General features: G+C 39.6%; 1 protein-coding gene across 1 annotated transcript in view; it reads right to left on the bottom strand.

Moving 5' to 3' along the window:
* The window catches only part of OPHN1 (oligophrenin 1), a 427039-nt gene that overhangs the window by 17114 nt on the left and 388384 nt on the right, over window positions 1–21541 (bottom strand). The window contains exon 17 of the mRNA XM_012642966.1: window positions 5879–6026. Within this exon, the coding sequence (XP_012498420.1) occupies window positions 5879–6026 (148 nt within the window). The remainder of the gene's footprint in view (window positions 1–5878; window positions 6027–21541) is intronic.

The following is a 21541-nucleotide window of genomic DNA, read 5'->3' as shown; positions in this document are numbered from 1 at the left end:
AAAGAAAGCTGTAGTGGATCAGGCAGGCAGCAGACCACCAAATAGTGACCATGACCTTTTTTGGTGCAAGTTTGGCTTTGGGAAGTACTTTGGAGCTTCTTCTCAGTCCAACCACTGAGCTGGTCGTCATACACAATCCACTTTTCGTTAAACGTCACAATCCGATCAAGAAATGATTTGCTGTTGTTGCATACAAGAAGAGAAGACGACACTTTAAAATGATGATTTTGTTGATTTTTGGTCAGCTCATGAGGCACCCACTTATCGAGCTTTTTCACCTTTCCAATTTGCTTCAAATGCCGAACAACCATAGAATGGTCGACATTGAGTTCTTCGGCAACTTCTCACGTGGCTGTAAGAGGATCAGCTTCAGTGATTGCTCTCAATGGGCCATTGTCAACTTTCGATGGCCGGCCACTGCGCTCCTCGTTTTCAAGGCTCTCGTCTCCTTCGCGAAACTTCTTGAACCACCACTGCCCTGTATGCTTGTTAGCAGTTCCTGGGCCAAATGGGTTGTAGATGTTGTGAGTTGTCTCCATTGCTTTACAACCCATTTTGAACTCGAATAAGAAAAATGCTTGAATTTGCTTTTTGTCTAACATCATTTCCATAGTCTAAAATAAATATAAACAGCAAGCATTACTGTTAAGTCATTAGCAAAAAACATAAAGCAAGAAATGCACATTAAAATGATGTAGAACATAACCACATTTATTTAAGAATGTATTCCGATATCATATGGCAAATTTCAACACTAACACTGCAATTACTTTTGCACCAACCTAATAGATCACTTGGCTTCTGGGACCGGCATTGTGGCAGAGGCCACCTTTAAACATCCAGCACTCAGGGGTAACCGCAAGCATATCCACCCTTTCTGAGAAATGAAGTAGACGGTGACATGAATTCTTTCTCCCACATGCTTTTGCCCAACATTTCAGTTGCATGTTCCTGTCTGAACACTTGCTTCTTCCAGTGCAGAGACCCTAGGAAATTCAATCCCTTCTCTCCTTTAGGGGAGACAACAGGGATTGCCTGTGCCCTGCAGGCTGTAATAGTATAATCACCGCCTCAATACGGTGTTAATAGGTCCAATCTTTATAAAAGAGATTCACATACACAATCTCAGAAAGGCTGCCTTCCACTCAGGAAAGAATATTCTCAGGAATATGCTCAGGAAAATAGGATATGGAATGATAGGAGCAATGGTGACTTTGGAGGTAGGCCTTTCTGTTAGGGTAATCATTTCCAGGTTCTTGGGTGTGCTGAATAAAAATAATGATAATAGTGGCAATTGTAATAATAATGACAACGATAACAACCATAACAAATACCATTATTTGAACACTTACTCTGTGCCAGGCCCTATTCTAAATGTTTTGCGTGGATTACCTCATATAATCCTCAAAACAACTCTATAAAGTAGTAAACCCTTATTAGCCGCATTTTACAAATAAGGAATCTAAGGCACAGACTGATTCGATGTCACAAAGCTAGTAAGTGGCAGAGCCAGGTTTCAAATATGCAAGTCTGTTTCCAGAGTCCAAACTCTTTCTGAAGAAAGAATTCATTGCTCTTGTCAGGTAATAAGAGTTTAGTGCCATCCCTTTCCCTAACCAGCCATCCATTTCCACAGGAAAACATACAGACCAGACTCAGAAACTGCAAAGAACTGGAGGTGAATCAGGGTGAGACAGAGAGGCCTCAAGAATAGGCACGTGGCCAAGCCTGAAACTGGAGCCTCTCCTCTATGCGTGGGTAAGTAGTGGGGAGAAGCTTTGACAGGCTGCACATGAGTCAAGCAGGAGAAATAGATCATTTATTATAATACAAGTAGAATCATCCAAATAAGTGCTGCAAGGAAGACAGTACTAATACTGTCTGGAAAGGATGGAGAGGGTCTTATAAAAGAGGTAACATTTGAGCTGGGCCTTGAAGGACTGCAATAAGTGGAGAAAACGGGAAAGGACATTTCAAAAAACAACCCGGAGGAGTGAAAGATCATGGTTTGTCTAAGAATATGTAAAAATAACAATAATAAACAAATAAAAAGTTTAGCTTGGCTTAAGCATAGGAGCCAAATTTAGATGAAAGAAGTGGGTAGCTGGAGATGTGATTTTAATATACGTTGGGGCTATATCATGGAGGCTGTGAACGCCATGCTCAGGAATATGAACTTTATCTTTGGGCCACAAAGGACAATGACTTTAGGGGGTGGGGGGGAGGCAAAGAAGTGTCATTATGGAATATGTGTTTTTAGGGTATCCCTTTGTGTTTATTATGAAAAGTAGATTAGACCACAGAGGCTAAGGTAGGGAGACCACCTAGGGGACTGCTGATGAAAAGGATCTAAATTGGAATAGAAGCAGCAGAGATGGATTCTAGAGAGGTTAAAAAGGTGGAATAGAAAGGGCTCAGATACAGGGTGTGAGTAATTCATGAAGATGGCAGAGGGAGTCACGAAAATACCATAATATATACGAAGGCAGCTGGGTGTGGAGGCTCAAGCCTATAATTCCAGCAGTTTAGGAGGCTGAAGCAGGAGGATTGCTCGAGGCCAGGAGTTTGAGGCCAGCCCAGGCAATACATGGAGATCCTATCTCTACAAAAAATAATAAAATAAGCCAAGTGTGTTAGCATGTGTCTACTAGGAAGGCTGAGGCAAGAGGGTCACTTGAGCCCAGGAGTTCGAGGCTGCAGTGAGCTATGATCTCGCCACTGCACTCCAACATTGCCGACAGAGCTGGACACTGTCTCTTAAAAAAAGTGGGGGGTGGATAACAAGTTTGGGGGTAAGATAATGGTTGATACTGGTAAAGAACGGTGTTGAGTAGAAGAATTGGCTCCTTCTTAGAACAGTGTTCAGACAGGCTATAGTAAGTATAATATATTACAGCAGACAAATGAGCTTTGGAATAAGATATATGAATGCATATTGCTGTTCTGTCATTTGGTAGCTGTGTTAATTGGGAAAACTACTCACCCTCTCTGAGCTTCCAATGACTTCATTAGAAAATGGAGCTCAAATACCTACCTTATACAAAAGTTTTGAAGATTAAATGAGATTATGGATTCACAGCCCCTAGAATCAAAAAGGCAGACTATACCAAGTGTAGGTGAGGATATGGAGAAATGGAATCCTCATCCATTGTTCGTGGGAAAGTAAAATGGTGAAACTACCTTGGAAAACAGCCTGGCCATTCTTCAAAAGTTTAAATGTACGGCAACCATGTGATCCAGTAATTCCAGTACCAGGTATATACCCAAGATAATTGAAAATAGACATCCATATGAAAACTTGTCAATCAATGTTCATAACAGCATTATTCATAACAGCCAAAGTTAAATAACAACCCAACTGTCCATCGACTAATGAACGGATAAATACAATGTGGTATATCCATACAGCAGAATATTATTCAGACATAAAAAAGAATGAACTACTGATACATGCTACAACACTGATGAACCCTGAAAACATGCTAAGAGAAATAAGCCAGGCACAAAAGAACACATGTTGTATGATTCCATTTACATGAAATGTGCAGAACAGGCAAATCTGTAGAGACAGAAAGGAGATTAGTAATTGTCAGAGGTTGGGGGAGGGGTGAATTGGAAGATACCTAAAACCACTGAATTGTACACTTTAAAAGGGTGAATGTTATGGCATATGAATTATATTCAGTTTTTTTTAAAAGTTAAAAATAAAAAAAATAATTGTCTAGACTGGGTGATCCCATTGGTGATCTTCTGGCACAAAGCCCTCATCACACAGAGGGAACACTGGGGTCCAGAAAGGGGAAGTGACTAGCTCAACTTACTAAGCAGGCTAGCGGCCAACATGAAATTAGACCATAGGTCAAATGAAACCCAATTCATTTATTTATTGTACTATGTGCTAGATACTGCACTGGTGCTGAGAAGTATGAAAAAATTGTTTATACTGAAATAGAGTTTGTATTTAGGGAGACTGTATATAAACAAACAAATTTATTCCATTAAAATAACATTACAGGACAGCAGAGTAGGTATTCAATGTTACCTTCCACTTTCTCTCAAATGCCAGCTCACCTCCTCTATGTAAGAGGTGATCCCTTTATCTTCATCATTCCTTTTACATAAATTCATTCTTTCTAGAAATATTTAATGAACACATGAAATATGTACCAGGAGTTGTTCTGGGAACTGGTGATAAAATAGATCTTACATTCTAATGGGAAAGACAGTAAATATGTGAATAAATAGCATTATAGCAGGAGATATGAATAGCATAAAGCAGTGTAAAGGGATAGGGAGTGACTGGAGGAGGAGAAAAAACTATTTGAGTAGAGTGTTCAGAAAAGGTCTCTACAAGGCCATGACACTGAGCAGAGATCTGAATGTAGGAGTGAGCATTATGGAAGTTCTGCAGGAAGAATGTTTAGGGCTAAGAGAGCAGAAAATGTAAAGGCCCTTAGGTACATTTGACACATATAAGGAATAGCAAGAGCAATAAGATTAGAGCACACAAATCAAAGGAGACAGAGAGAAAGTGAAGTTCAGAAGTAAAAGTCAGAAAGACAAGCAGGGGTCATATAATATAGAATAAAATGTAAATTTTATTCTAAACATGAAGAGATGTCACTGAAAAGTTGGGACAGAGGGAGTGAGGTGATCTGATTTTTTTAAGGATGTACATTTTACTGGCTGCTGGGAAGAATGTATTAAAGGCAGGCGAGAAGGCAAATAAGGATACCAAGTAAGAGATAATAGTGGCTCAACCATCATAGTAGGATTTACCAAATAATGGGCATGTAGAGCTGACAGGCATTGCTGATGGATTAGATGTGAGGGAAAAGGGAAAAAGAGTAATCAAGGATGATTCCAAAGTTCTTGATCTTAGCACTTGGGTGACTAGTGCTACCAATTACTTATATGGGGGAGATCAGCGTAGGAGCTGGTTATATTTCACACGCCCATGAGTCATTCAAGGAAAACTGTTGAGCCGGAAGTTGGAGATGGCAATAGATAGGAGATATCGGTCCTAGAGATAAAATAAATTTGGAAATTGACTTCAACATTTAAATGATATTTAAAACCATATTAAGACCTAATGAGCTCACACAGGAAAAGAACAAAGAGAAGAGGGCTATGAAAAAAGCTCTGGGGCATCCCAACATTTAAGGGAGACTGAGATGGATTATCTAGTGAGGTAGGAGAATTTGGTGTCCTGAAAGCCAAGTGAATTAAGTCTTTCAAGGAGGAGGAACTGGTCAACTGTGTCAAATGCTACTCACAAACTGAGTAAGATGAGAGCAGTGGAGTGGCTATTTGGTTTGGCGACATGGAGATTATCGATAACCTTGACAAAAGTGGTCTCAGTGGAGTAGAAGGGACACAGACCCATTTAGATGGTATAGGCTCCATACCAGCAATTACTCCATTGAATGGCATTTATGTGCGTTCACATATCTATGTCTCCTTTTATCTTGCAAGGCCAGAGAACGTGTCTTAATTTCAACTAGCATCTAGCACAGTGCCTGGCACATGGCAGTCATTCAATCCAGGTTAGCCGTACTTGACATTAAAATCTCAGAACATTCAGAAAGCATCCTGCGCACTCATTTCAATGTATTTGGGGCATAAGATATGAGAATATCTTGGATCCCATGCTCACCTTGTAAGGGATCATGTGAGTTCCCTTTACAACCTCATCCTATCCACTTCCAAAGGACTAATTTCCTGTCTGAATACAAACTACAAACCTTGCTTTCCCCTAGCTGCTTTTAAGCCCAGAAGGCAGGAAAGGTCTACCTTTGTATGGAGAACGATGGCCACACCTCCACTTCTACCCATCAATATCATCTTTGTGTCTAATCGCCACCCACTCAGTGCTGACCTTCACTTTCATCCAGGGAAGAAGTATAGAAAACCGTCCTTTCCCGCAGCAAGCGCTTCGAAATCGTGATTGGTTTGTGCCTTCTTGCTGTCACCCGAGGCGGAGGCACTGGGGGTGCAGCACTTTCTTCAGGTGGACCTAAATAGATCTGTGGAGGGAGAAGGAAGATATCAAGGAAACAATTAAATTAAGTTTTTGTCTTCCTAATGCTACCCACCAGTTGATGCCTGCCAGCCTTATATCTAGAGCTAGCAACATGAATAGTAATATGAGTAAAGGAATTAGGGGGGTTTTCTTAACCACGGCAGTTGCTCAAAGTGCTTAGCTGTTTCCTATCACGCCCAAGGCAAAGGACGTGAAACTTCTTAACACAGAGGAAAGAATACTAACAAAAGACTGCAACATCAGGCCTGCATTTTCCACTTACTTCCTGGGAGACCTTAAGCAAGTTACCTCCTATTCTGAGCCTCAGCTTTCTCATTTGTAACATGAGGATAGCAACACCTACCTCACAGGATGTGATAACAATCAAGTGAAAAGGGTGGCCAGGTGCATTGTATGGGGGAGGATGGGGTGTAGAAGGAGAGTAAACACACCTACATGCACATATACACATATGCACTCAATACTTCTGAAAGGATACCAAAGAATCTGGTTACATTGTTTGTCTCAAGGCAAGAAGAATGATCAGCTGGGGAAAAGAGGGAGGAAAACTTATTTTTTCCTCCTGCATTATTTTGTTCTTTTAAAATTCTATGCCATGATACATCACCTATTCAAAAAACATAGAAGTAAAATAAAATTAAAAAGCAAAAACAAAGTGCCTTGGATGCTATAAGGAATGCTGAAGGCATGAAGGAGGAGCTATGATTAGAATTTTTATGTAGCATCTCATATGTATTTAAGGGATTTCCACTCTCTGGGAAGACTGACCTTTCGGCCAGAATGCATACACTTTGGGACAACACACTTAGGTGGTGAAGAAGGAAGGGTATCACTGTCCAGACAGTGAGAACAACAAAAATCAACCCCACTGATGAGTGTGAAGAGAAATGTCAGAACTGAACATCGTATCAGGCAAAGGTCAAAATAGGCTACAAAGTCATGGAAATTACAAGATTGGAAACACAAGACAGGCCTGTGTAAAAGGTACACGATGATAAGGAATAATACATGAACAATCACAAGCTATGAGCATATTTCTATGACACAGTAGCAAGCAGATGAGCATTGAGGCCATCAAGTTCAAGGTCATATTCCTGGTTCCACCACTGTTAGTAATAATATTCTGAAGAGTTAACATTTTGGGATCTTCCGCTCAGACACTGTAGTACGTGTTACAGATATTCCTTGCTATTCATCAAATACACTAGCCTTTTGCACTATTTCTTCTACTTGGATTGCCTTTTCTCCAGATATCCATATTGCTTGCTCTATGAAGTCCTCCAGGATGCTAGTTAAATACACTCTTCTCATCACTAAGGCCTTCCAGGTTAATATATCTAAAAGTTTGACATGCTTGCCTCCGTTCACCACTCCTATCTCCCTTTCCTATTTAATTTTTTTCTCTTCATCATTTCTTATCACTTTCTAATACAGTATATATTTTACTTATTTTGTTTGTTGTCTGTCTCCCAACTAGATTTGAAGATATATGGAAATATGTTTGTCAAGTTGACTCCAGAACCTAGAAGAGTGCCTAGGATTGTAGCGTTAAAAGACAAGCACATTTAAAATTCTGATATAAGAGGCAAGATTGTCCCCTGAAAAGACTATAACAGCTACTTCTTATTCTAGCCAACATAGGGCAAGAGAGACTAGTTTTACACTTTCAACCTAAAACAACTGCAAAAAACAAACAAAAAAAAAACTAGGACAAATACATGCAACAGTGGTTTTCAAGGCACTGTAAATCCGGCAGCGAAGGACAGTGATCCCTGAGAGAAAGGAAAAACAAATAAGGTGAGCCCTACGAATGTCCAGCTTACCGCCTGGAGAGAGTTTTCCAGGCCATAGTGCAAAAAGGGAAACCCAGGTGAAGCCCAGCAGCCTCCATAAAGAGATGAGTTGGGACTATGGGGAAGAAAAGGAAGCAAGAGTTTGCAAGGCAGAGTACCAGAGAAGAGATAGATACATTTGTACATTAAACATTTAAAATAGGCCGAGCCCGCCCGGCGCGCGCTCCCAGTGAGCCTCCACCAGACCAGGGATAGACTGTTTTGTCAGCGGTCAAAAATATAGTATTTTCCAAGCCATTTCAGCCCCCTCCGGGCAGCTTTGCACAGAAGCAAAGAACAGACCTTTGACCCCTGCTAACAGCAGTTGTGGAGCCTGAGGGCAGGCTTACCCAACCCAGCCCCATCCAGACTCACTGCCCCCACTGACGTGGAGAATAAGGACACACTTGGAAATCCCAGGACCCTATCCACCTCCGGAGGCACAAGAGAGCCTCTCCAGAGGAACAAGAGCTGGCTACAGGACTCAAAAACAGCACTGCAGCTCGCTCCTCCCTGCAAGTGCCACCTGCTGACAAGGGAGGTCATCCTGCACACCCTTTTACTGCATCTACTGATTCATCATAAAGGGTGTGATCGAATCTCACCCACAAACACCACCTTCTGGCTCAGAGACTAAACAGCGTGTGTCATTATCCAAACGAAAATCTAAAGGCAAGAAGGAACAACCGATTTGGATGGGAAGGAACCAGCGAAAGAACTCTGAAAGTATGAAGACTCAAACGGTAAGCACACCCCCAAAGAGGAACACCAGCTCTCTAGTAATGGACTACCATGGGGAAGATTACATAAATAGTGGTTCACCACTGAAGAATACTATGTAACTGTTAAAAAGTGATGATGTAAATTTATATAAACTGATGTGGAAAGATTAAATAAATATTTTAAAGATTAAATGTTTTACATAACAGTATACATAGTATGATATTATAATTCAAAAATAACTTTATGTGTATTTGTCTTTTTAGGTTTACAAATGCATAGAAAAGGGTCTAGAAGCATACACACTAAATCGTTAATCACCATCATCTTTGGGAAAGTGAATAGGATTAGAGAAGTGCCAAAGGAAAAATTCATATTTTAGTCTATAAAGTTATATATTATTAAAATTTTTGTACTGAATTTTAACTTTATTTTGATTTTTTAAAAACATAATAAAAATGAAAAGAAGGAAATAACTCTGATAGTCTTTTTTATTGTTGTTTAAGAAAGCACCTAAATGTTAGGAATCTAACACAACTGAGTTCAAGTCCCAGCTCTATCATGTATGACCTCAGTCATCTTACATAAGTCATTTAACTTCTCCGAGCCTTAATTTTCTAGTCTGCCAAAGAGAATCATGTCTACCTTCAAGTATAATTGTCACGATCGACTGATAAATGTACCTAAGTACCCGTCTAGCACAAATCCCCTTCTCTCTCTCCAGTGCCTTTCCATTTGGTCTAGAATAGAGCTGCTCAACTGGGGGCAATTCTTTCCTCCAAGGGACATTTTATGACATCTGTGCAAATATTTTATCATCACAATTGTGGGGGGCAGGTTGGCATCTAGTGGGGGAAAGGCCAGGAACGCTGCTGAACATCCTACAATGCATAGGACAGTCCCCACAACCAAGTACTATCAGCCCAAAATGTCAAATTAGTGGCGAGGTTGAGAAACTCTACTCTAAAAAAATGAGCATGAGTAACAAATGAGAATAGTATTACTAAATGCATATGGGATCGAAGAAATTTTAATCCTGAACTAAATTTCTGAAAACATTGGAAAAGTATAGTGAAGGAAAATAGAATACGTATTTAGTATGTTTATTTGCAGCCATCCATCCGTGCAGCCATCCATCCACCCAAAACCCTTATTTGATTGTAGCAAAGTGACTGTTATTAAGGAAGATGAACTCATCATCTACTATTTCCCCTTGCTCAGTTAGATGTCATCCTTGCTAAGGCATTCAGGATACACCAGACCACAGACACCTCCCCTCTCAGATGGCCTCACCTCATACTTCAGAGAAAATGGAAGTCATTAGAAGAAAACATCTTTAACTTCCTGTCCTGATACTGATAAACTCATGGCATATACACTTTTAAACTTATCTTAACTCCTTTCTATCTAAGGAGAATGCTCTGGATCCAGTCTCATCTCTTCTTGTCTCCTTAGGGATCTTTCTCTGTCATTTGCCTCTTCTCTTACACTACTGTTTCTCAAAAGCATTGAAACTAACTTAAGTCCCTCTGGTCTGAACCACAATCCCTCTGCCTACCTGCCATCACACGTCTTTTCTGCTATACTTCCCAGCAAGTTTGGTCTCCATTTCTTCATCCTCCACTTGCTCCTCAACCTGGTCTCTGCACATGCCACTGTTCTGTAACTGTTTTCACAATGATCACCACTAACCTCCTAAGCGCCAAATCCAGTGGACGCTTTTCAATTCCTATTTTGACTTTGCTCCGATATTTGACACATTGAACCACTCCCTCCCTAAAAATGCCTTTCGCTTTATCTTTCAAAATGACCACTTTCTATACCTTTCAACACTGCCCAGTCACTTTCAATGGCCTGAATTCTGTTCTCAGTCTGCTATTGATCTCACTAATCTAGACTCATTTGCTCTCTACAGTTTCATCCATTCTCATTCTCACTACCAGATTTCTCTACTGGTTTCTCTACAAATATATCTAATTGCCTGCTTAATGTTGCAATATGGATATCTCGAACTCAACAATTCTAGAATAAAACACATTTAATTCTTCCCTTATAATTTTTCATCACCTAAAACAGTGCTAATGTCCAAGCCAGAAAACTGGACATTATTATCCTGGTATCCTCCGTCTCTCTCACATCCCACATCCATCTAGTCACCAAGTTATATCAATTCTATTTCCTTCATGTCTCTCTAATCTATCCCCCTGCTCACTGCCTCTGCTTTAGTTGAATCTCATCATGTGTCTCCATGATTACAACAATAGTCTCTAAACTAGTCCTTCTGCCCCCAGTCACTCTTTCCTTTAATCTGTCTCCCCAAGGGCAGATGGAGTGATTCTTCTAAACTCTAATTGTGTTACTCTTCTGCTTAAAATATTTCACTGACTCCTCAATGTATTCAAGACAAAGTCCAAATTCCTTAGTACACAAGGTGCCCCATCATCTGGCCCCTGCCTATAATCTCCAGTCCCATCATCTACTATTCCCCCATATTCACCGTATACTACAGTTACACTGAATTCTTATTGTTCTTTAGTCTCTCAGTTATTTAGTTCCTTATTTTCTTATAGTTTTAAAATTCTTTGGTTCCTAATTGCTATATAGACACAGAGTTCTCTATGCCTAGAATATTTTTATCCCTTAGGGCAGGGGCTGCTAATTGCTTACCAGCATCCATACTCCCTTCTTACTATACTAATAGAAGTTACTGAATTATAGCTGGGCACCCATGCCTACATTTCTTAACCATTCTTTGCAACTGGGTAAGGCCATGTGATTAAGTTTTAGAGAAGAGAATACAAGTAGAAGTGACATATGCAAACCTCTGGGTCATGTTTTTATGAAGAAGCTGTCTGTATTCCATTCTGTCTCTTCTCCCTTTCTCTCTTAGGTAGTAAACAGAAACAAATGGAACAGGTATCAGGGATCTAGAAATTGAAGACAAGTGGTAAGGATGGCAGAGCTGTCCCACCAATCTTGGACTATTCACCTCTAGACTTTTACACGAGAGAAAAAGGAACTTTTCTCATTTAAGCTATCGAATTTGTAGTCCTCTGTTATAGGAGGACCTTCATTACAGTAGGTTAGCCTGTAGCTTAATTAATCTACTCCTTTCATATTCGGAACTCAACCCATGTGTTAACCACTGAATGAAGCCTTCTATGATTCCCAAGACAGCGGTAAGTTCCCTTTCCATGTGCTTCCATAGCATCCAATGCATATTTTCATTAGTTATCATAATGCATCCTGAGTGTTAGTTTGTCCAAAATCCCTAAATCCCTGCCAGTCACATAACTTTCCTGACAGCAAAGATTTTTGTCTGATTTGTCTCTAGAAGCTAGTGCTTAGAAGGGCACCAGGCAAGAGGGAGCAGCTCACTAACAGTTTTTAGAATGAATGAATGAATGAATCTTGGTGGCCAGGCCCTTTAAAGCCTAGTGAGTAATAGAGCTTTAACTCATTTATTCCTTCTCCAAGGGTAATTGGGAAGTGAGAGTATGATACTGAGGTTAAAGAGGGACACTGTCAATGAGCAGTGATATTTTGAAAGTAATCTTTTCTTCTGAAAAGTAGAGGTCTCAACAGTGGGTTTAAAATATTCAGTAAACCATGCTGTAAACAGATGTGCTGTCATCAGGCTTTGTTGTTCCACTGACAGACCATAGGCAGAGTAGATTTAGCATAATTCTTAAGGACCCTAGGGTTTTTAGAATGGTAAAGGAGCATTGGCTTAAACTTAAAGACACCAGCTACCCACAAACAAGACAGTTTTTACTTTGAATCTCAGGCATTGACCTCTCCTCTCTAGCTATGAAAGCCCTAAATGGCATCATCTTCCAATACAAGGCTGCTTCATCTACATTGAAAATCTGTTGTTTAGTGCAGCCCCTTTCATCAATAATCTCAGTTGGATCTTCTGGATAACTTGCTGTACCTTCTCCAACCGCATTTGCTCCTTCAATTTGCACATTTATGTTATGGAGATGGCTTCTTTCCTTAAATCTCATGAACCAACCTCTGATAGCTTCCAACTTTTCTGCTGCAGCTTCCTCACCTCTCTCAGCCTTCACAGAATTGAAGAGAGCTATGGCCTTCCTTTGAATTAGGCTTTGGCTTAAGGGAATGTTGTGTGTGGCTGGTTTGATCTTCTATCCACACCTCTAAAACTTTCTCCATATCAGCAATAAGGCTGTTTTATTGTCTTATCATTTGTGTGTTCATTGGAGTGGCACTTTTAATTTCCTTCAAGAATGTTTCCTTTGCATTTACAACAAGGATAACTGTTTGGCGCAAGGGGCCTAGCTTTCAATCTATCACTGATTTCAACCTGCCTGTTCCACTAAACTTAATCATTTGTAGCTTTTGATTTAAAGTGAGAGACGTGTCACTCACTCTTCCTTTCACTTGAACACTTCCAGGCCAATGTAAGGTCATTCACTGGCCTAATTTTGATATTGTTGTATCTCATGGAATAGGGAGGTTTGAAGAAAGGGAGAGAGATGGGGGAATGGCCAAGTCAATGGAGCATTCAGAACACACACAACATTTATATTGATTAAGTTTGCCATCCTACATGGATGGGGTTTGTGGTGCATCCCCCCTCAAAAAAAAAGTTACAATAGTAACATCAAAGATCATTGATCACCACAAATATAATAATGAATAAGTTGAAATATTGCAAGAATTACCAAAATGTACAACAGAGACATGAACTCAGCACATGGTAGATAAATGGCACCCATAGATTTGCTCAAAGCAGGGTTGCCACAAATCTTCAATTTGTAAAAAATGCAATATGAGCAAAGTACAGTAAGGCAAAATGTAATAAAATGAGTAATACTTGTATGCAAAAAACCTAGCCTGGAACATATTAAACACTCAATAAATGATAACTATTATAATTATTACCAACCTTAAGGAGAACTTAAACCCATATTTCCTTAGAGATATACAGAGAAAAAAGGGAGAAAAACATACACACAAACACACACGTATAAACACCGAGGGAGGGAGGGAGGGAAAGCTTTAAGGAGGAATAGAGAGAGAGAAAGATTGAGATTGGAGCAATGGTGGATGAAGTGGTTATGTGCTATAAAATCAGGGGATATGAACTTAATGGGTCTTCAAGCACTCCATCAGATTAAATGATCTTATTTCCCACCTCCAGTTCTACAAATTTGTCCTTCTCATTGACAACGACCCTTCCTCATAGACTGCTCTTCTTCAGGGAGGTTTCCAGGCCTTAAGATCGATAGGGGCTCACTGACTTCTAGAGTTTACGAAGAGAGCTGCCAATTCCACCTGCACAGTGTGTTATCTACAGGGCCTGTCTCTTCCATGTATACTGAGACATTGGTCAGGAGCCTTTTGAGACCATTTCTGCCAATGTGCCAGTAGGCAGGGCTCAGAGAACGTGCGTGGTAGGCTAAGAACCACGCTTTCTTTGAGTGAGAGACGTCTAGAAACACATAGGGGACACTTCCTGTTGTGAATCCTCTCTAAAATTAAAACGTGGCCTGCATAACCCTACAGTCATCACAGATTGCAACATCCTTCCCAAAGCTGGCCTACAGATGTAAACGCTGGAGCCAAGTTTTAATGTGGAAATATTGGCAATTACTGTAGTAGAAAGAATAAACTTACCCTCTTTTCTGTTCTGTGGGCCCTCCAAAGGCCTCATTTCGTATCTCCTTTTTTAATGATGAGCTTTAACCTACTGTGTTACTCCCATTCCCTTTGGGAAGAGAAAGGGAGCAAATTGTCTTCCTTGTTCATTCAATCCCAGCCACTCTGGTCTCTTTTTTTTTTCAACATGTATCTCACGGCCTTTGCATTTGGTCGTCACTATTCATAAAATTGCTCTTCCTAAAGATATCTACCATGGCTTTTATCCTTACTTTATTCAGTTTTCTGCTCAAAATATCACATTAACAGAGGCCTTCTCTGACCACCTTCTATAAAATAACAACGACTTACCTTGCTTTATTTTTCTTCTGAGCACTTATCATCACCTGATAAATATACTGAATTGTTTCTCATCTGTCTCTACCCTATTGAATGTAAGTCTCGTGAAGGAAGTGCCTTTAGTTTGCTTACAGGTGTATATACCCAGTGCCAAGCTCTTTGCCTGGTACATAATAAGAGTTTACTAAGTATTTATTGAATGAATGGATACCTTTAGCGTCTTGAAAATAGGACTGTAAATTACAGATATACTAAGTGAGACTGGGAAGGAAAACTTGGGGAATACTCCATAGTTTCTCTTAATAGAGGAGGAAGGAAAGAGAAGATGGGCCCAAGATTGCTTGACTCATAGTGCATTGGGCTTTTCTACAGGGCCAAATACCAGGTGGCTTGGGATATAAACCTGTGCATCTCATGCAATCATTATAAAGGGGAGGTGACAGCAGTAGTAGAAGGTAAAAATGGTAGTGGTACAAGTTGCTGAATCATTCTGCTAAAGCTGAAAAATTAAGTAGGAATTCTTAACTCATAAACACACTAGATCAACTCACTGGGGAGAAGACTAGAGAGGGGATTTGAGGCCAAAGGCTTTCCTGGGAATAAAGAGTATACATTGTCCAAGGTCACCTGATAGTAAGTGGCAGGACTATGATATGAGGTCAGATGTGTCTGCCTTCAAGGCTAACACTCTTTCCAATATAAACCATAGAAGAAACATTTTAAGTTTAAAAAATAATTCCGTGGGTGGAAACAGTATCAGGCAGTACTCATTTTCCCACCCTCCAAAACTCCAGAAAGCGGAGGACAGACTGCTTTGGCTTTCTGCAGACTGCTTAAGAACGCTTAGGGTTTCATGGTTTTTGATAGTGACTTTAGGAAAAATCCCAGAGGGTGACCAGAGCAGAGTCTGGAAGCAAACCAATGCTTACTTGTTTTATGGGCACATGGTTGCCACTGAGTGAATGTTAGCTGAATTGAAGTCTAAAGGCCTGGTCTAAGAGAATTCCATATCCACGGAATATTATTTCATTCTGATGGGCCTTGGCTATTGCCCAGCATTGCAGTCAGGAGCCCAACTCCTGGGAATCCCTCTCTGAAGGCTTCTGGGGACTAAATCTAGATGATAACATTTGTTGGGCTTTGAGGCACTGCCAAGAAAGGGATTGCCTCCACTGGGAAGGGGGTTAATGAACTGCTTCTCTGAGTTTAGTCAGATATTAATCCCCTTCTGGATTCTTCTCCATCATGTCTTTAGGTGTGAAAATGAGAAGAAATTTAACTTGAAGATGGTCATTTCCAATTGCCAAAGGCCAAGAGATCCAGACTCATTCTAACTCTTGGAAATCTTGGCAAAACTAAGCAGCTATCCAGATTCTTTCCAGATGCCGCTTCAGGGCTGCAAATATCAGATTGTACAAAAAAACAACCCGCCTTTCTATAAATCAAAGCTACAAGACTTGGCCCTGATGAATCCCAGCTTTCCACTGAGTCTCCATTTACTCTCTGGCTGAGGCTATGTTGAGCGTTCTGGGGTCTGGTTTTTCTAGCAAACATCATACTCTAAACTACATTAGAAACAAAGGTGGCGATGGGGTCAAAAATAATGAGCTCTTAGCATTTGGCATACACCACTTTAAACATCAAGTATGTCACCAAGTTTACTTAGAATATGTACAAAACTTTGAAAATGTCACGTCTATTGTTACCAAGAGCCAACTTTTTAAAAGAGGGCTGTCACTAAGGCCATCTTTAGTCTCAGCAACACATAGTCTTTAAGGCCTTTGTAAATATGACATTCTAGAATCCTATTTAATCCTAGTCATACATTATACCTATGGAAAAACTGATGTCCAAAGAAAGGAAGTGACTTACTCAAGGCCCCAAAACTAGTAGATAGTAGAACCGAGGCTAGAACCGAAAAGTTTTAATGCCCAATCTGGTGCCCGTTTCCCTTAAAACACGGTACCTCCTGAATGACACGGTTATGGACTCCTAATGATTATACATAATTGGTCTGTTATTCTAAGCAGGTTCTGAGAAAGGAATAATGATCTACTCTTGAAAAAATAACAGAAACAAATCCTAAAGACAGAAATGGGAAACTCAAAGTATATGAGGCTTTTCTTCAGGGCCAAATACCAATCCATATATTCTGATTGTCTGTCCATTCCCATGGCTAGATTCCTTGGGAAGAGAATACCAAGGGAGGGGGGGATGCAGTGAGATCCTGTTACTTTGTTTATTTGCCATGGATTATGTGTTTTCTACTAAGAATGAGATGGTAGATTTCAAGTAGAATTTTCCTTTTAGTACAACTTAGGAACGCTTTCAGGCTAGGGACATAAAGAGCTTCTCTTATCATTTAACAACTGTAAACAAGCAGTGGTCTAAGGACTTCTAAAAAAAAGCCTATTTTAACTACAAGGACTTAATAGATATCGAGGTAAAAGAATTATGGGAGAATACCATCACTAAGATAAAGTTCATCTTCTGTTGATATACTACAGTAAAGGGGTTGTGGTATACGGCATGGGAAGTACTAAAAACGCAGGATACTATAATATTTACAAAGTACTTGAAACATTTACCTAACTAAATCCTCCCAACAGCTCAGTGAGTTATCAGTCTCATTTCAATTCCAATGGGAATTATTAGTCCCATTTTAAAAATGAGGGAAACAAGGCTCAGAGAGGTAAACCAGCTTGTTCAAGATCACCCAGCTAGTAAAGGATGGAGTTGGGATTCAAACCCAGGGCTGTTTGGTTCCAAAGCTATTTTTCCCATTCTTTCCATTACATTCTCATCTCTGGGGATATCTGGAAAGCCTACAGAGGTAGTTTGGACATTTTCAGGGTTTGATCCAAGAAAGTAGCAGTGACCCAGCCATGAGTCCCAAAATCTCAGAGCAATGAAAAAGTCCACCCAATCTCTCGATGTTTCTCCACTGATTCCTGGTCTCTGAAATTCCTATTGTCACTATCAGCAAACTGAGTTCCCTCAAGTCTAGCTGCCAAAGTATACCCATCTGGCTCGCTCTCACACACTAGCTCCAGTCTTACAGTATTATGAAGACTCTGATGTTCCAACCTGAGACCTAAAACCACTCAAAGCAGAACAGCAAAGGCAAAATTAGAAAATCACTGACTAGAACGCACTATATGTGGGAGGGACATGCTTATAGCCCTGGCTTGGGCGGCGCAAATGCATTACATGTAACTAAAATGTTTGTACCCCCATAATATTCTGAATAAATAAAAAGGAGAAGAGAAGAGCAGAGAAGAGAAGAGAAGAGAAGAGAAGAGAAGAGAGGAGAGAAAAGAGAAAAGAAAAAAAGAAAATCACCAGCCATTGAGGGGAATGGACTATATGATCTTGGAGATCTTTTTAAATTTTCAAAAATCCCCGATTCTGTATTCTCTCTCTCTTTATCTCTCACCCACACACAAACTATAAGCCTCCAAAAAGAAAATAAAAATATTTGAGTCAATAACAAGCTTAACCTCTCTAGGTCTCAGCTTACCTAGAAGTAAAATGAGGGAATACTTCATCAAGTTGTTGCAAAGATTCAATGAGATGTTGAATGTCAAATGTTTAGCACAGTACCTGACACATAACAACCCGTCAAAAAATGCTAACTATTGTTTTTACTGTGGTAATTATTATCACAGTGCCACCTGTAGAGAAGAAAAGGGAAGGAGAACATATTTGTACCTTTTGCTGAATCCTGAAGGTAATTCTTAGGATGACTAGAATCAAAAGGGTGATTTGTAGGGAACATTTCAGCTCTCTCAACATTGCAGGTAAACCACAGCTCACAGCCCTATCCTACACTTATCACCCTATCTCATAGGGCTTGGACATGCTTATTCACCTCCAAAAGTTCTTAACCTTGCTTCAAAGCTAAAGAGAACTGGGCTTGTGGAGAATATGTGAAGATCTCCACTTAGCCAGGGTTGAAAACTTGAAACTGAAACAAAGATTCCCTGTGACTAATGACTACATCTCAATCTTCTCAATCTTAATAATTCTCTGCTCAAAGATATTTTTCTTCAGGTTACATTTTGATTTTAATATCCATACTTAAAGATATTCTTCCTGAAGATTCATTTGAAAATGTTTGCCAAACTCTCAGCTAATTACATATTAGACTCACATGTACAAACTAATGAAAATGTTCTCAAATGTAGAGACTAATAAAATGTTATTTTTAATAACTTTTAGCTTAACCTTATCATTTCAGAAATTAAAGGCAATGAAGTAGAGACCTGGTTTAATTAGATTCTCTCTTTTACTCTCTTGTTACACATAACTCCACATATATAAATATGAAACGTATATAGACATGAATATATATGAATATGTACATGCACATGGATATTAAAATACGAACATATAAATATGTAAAATATAAATCTTTACAGTAAAACTATATATTTACATTTAGATTTTAAAATATCTATCTCTTGATCACTCAATCTACCTATTATTCCAGAAGGAAGAGGTGGAGAGACACATTCATCTGTACTCTTGCTGCCCTCTCATGGCAGATCAAAATTCACAGATGCCACATTTTAGAGACACAAAAGAGACAGACTGGGTCTGTTTCCTCTAGATTGCTAGACTGGGTGTCTGAAAAATACATAAATCACAGTCATTTTTTTACAAGGGGCTCTTGTTTGCCTCCTCAAATTCATTACATTGCTACAACATTTTTTTTTCCTCGATGAGGTCCCATTTGGCCGTTTGGGAACATAAACAGCAATGGAGTTCTCACAAACTCCACATCAAGAACAACATAGGTTTCTCTGGGCAGTTCACAGGAAGAACTACCCTCAACCATCTATGTGTGCGAAGAAGACTGTACCACTCAATTTTCCAGTTCCCTCGACCATGGCTTCCAACCATACATCTTTCAAGACAAGGCAAAAATCCATTATGACATACACTGATGACAGATTTTCTAATTATCTCAAAAATAATGATTCTGCCATAAAACTATACTTAACACAGTAAGGCAAGATCTTGTATGATTAAAAAGGAGCTACCCACCCAGTAAAAGGGAAAGATTGGGAATGAGGAGGGAACTCAAGAGAGACTAGAACAGCTAAATCAACATCAGTGATGCAAAGCAAAGCACAACTCAGTGCTATCTTCAGCACCTCATATACAACAGGGCCCCATTTCCTAAGGTACAGCTGTAAACTGACAGGCTCAGATTTAAGTCTCAGCATTGCCACTTACCACGTACAGTGCCTCCACTTCCCAATCCAAGAAATGGAAATAATATCCTTCACAGAGTTAGAATGAGGACTCAATGAGCTAAAAAGACATTGTCTCACACTGGGCTCATAGCTTCACCCCATGTTCATTAAGTGTAAGGAGGCACACCTGCTGGCTTCTAGTTCCAATACAGTGAGCTGGGCAGCTCTAAAGGAGAGAAATGGCTGATGCCAGGTTGTGTAGCTGAGGAAATGAGCTAGCAAATCACAAGTGAGACAACAGCTAAGAATTTGGGGCTGGGGTCGGAGTTCTTTTATAAACTAGTTGAGGAGAACTATGGGAGTGAGGTGAGGTTGCAAAGAGTACAGAAGTGGGAATGGAGCTGGAGAAATCCGAGCGTGTTACCACGGTTGTGGTGTGCTGAAAGAGGCACTACATAAAATGAAGAGCCTGGCCTGAAGGTCTTTAAGGCCCCTTTCCAGTTCTGACATTCAAATGGATCTACCACATTTTGTCACTTAAGTAAAATGGGTATGTCCTCAAAACTAAATTGCTGAGCACTGCCTTCAGATCTGACTTCTCTCTTCCCCTGTAATTCCCAGCAGCACCGCCCCCCTACAAAAAAGTTCAGAAAATGGAAGTCAACCTCCTCCTGTCAGTCCAAATCACCTATGTGCCTCAAGCTAGTAACATCAGATTCGGGTACCCTGATACATACCGCTCAGTGAGATGGGAAGAGAGAGAACTTAGGAATGATTTAACAATGTTGTTCTAGGTAATCGTTGTAGAAGTAGATCTTCTTTCACTTATCAATTACCTACTTTTCAATTGATAAAAGTAATTTAGGGAAGATGATTCAAATTGAAAAAAATTCTTTAAGACTTAAAAATAGACTCCATTAAGTATCAATTCTTCTCATGCTTTTAAATTTTATTTAGAGACAGTAGATACTCTTAAAAGAGAGGCTGAAGGAAGAGAATGATAGAGAAACTTAAAACCAATGTGTTTAAGCCCTTTTCTATTAAAGATCAAGTGTAAATGGAAAAAACACATTACTGAAATTATAATATGTCAAATGAAAAATCATACCCCATTAACTGAACAACTCGGCAGGAACATATAATCCCTGATACTTGCACAGCAGCACCAACTCCCACATATACTGTGTCTTTTAATCCCCATAACCATCCTATGAGGTTACACCTACATAAGGTCCAGGATTTCTGGAACAATCTCACCAACACATCATTTTGCTGTTTCAAAAAAGGTAATTTGATAAATGTATAATAAACTGGGTCTTAATTTCATATCTCCATGTAAGATGTTTCATATGAAATAAATTCATAAATCAGAAAAAAATCCTTGGTTACCATGTTTGTTTGGGAAACATGGTCAGAATACATTTCTGGTATCACACAAAGGTCAGAACATCAATCATTTAACACGTATTTACAGGTTGCAAGGGTATGACAACCGCACTCAACAGCTGACCACTGTTGAAGAAATGGTCTCCTGTCAGATCCTGAGAATAACAGATAACAAATATTTTCATTGCTCTCCAAATAACGCCACAGAATATGCTTTTGGCATAGCAAAATCACACCTTCATGAACTAGGTTAGGGTGAGATCATTTGCCAAAGATTGGATTTTCTGGCAAAATTAAAGTTGGAATTTCGTCATAAAAATTGTTAAGAATAAAAACTAATAAATGGGACCTGATCAAATTAAAAAGCTTCTGCACAGCCAAGGAAACTATCACGA

The sequence above is a fragment of the Propithecus coquereli genome, unplaced genomic scaffold (genome assembly GCF_000956105.1).
Source record: "Propithecus coquereli isolate 6110/MARCELLA unplaced genomic scaffold, Pcoq_1.0 Scaffold101, whole genome shotgun sequence".
Taxonomy (NCBI): Eukaryota; Metazoa; Chordata; class Mammalia; order Primates; family Indriidae; genus Propithecus; species Propithecus coquereli.
This window is presented reverse-complemented; position numbering and strand designations above follow the sequence as displayed.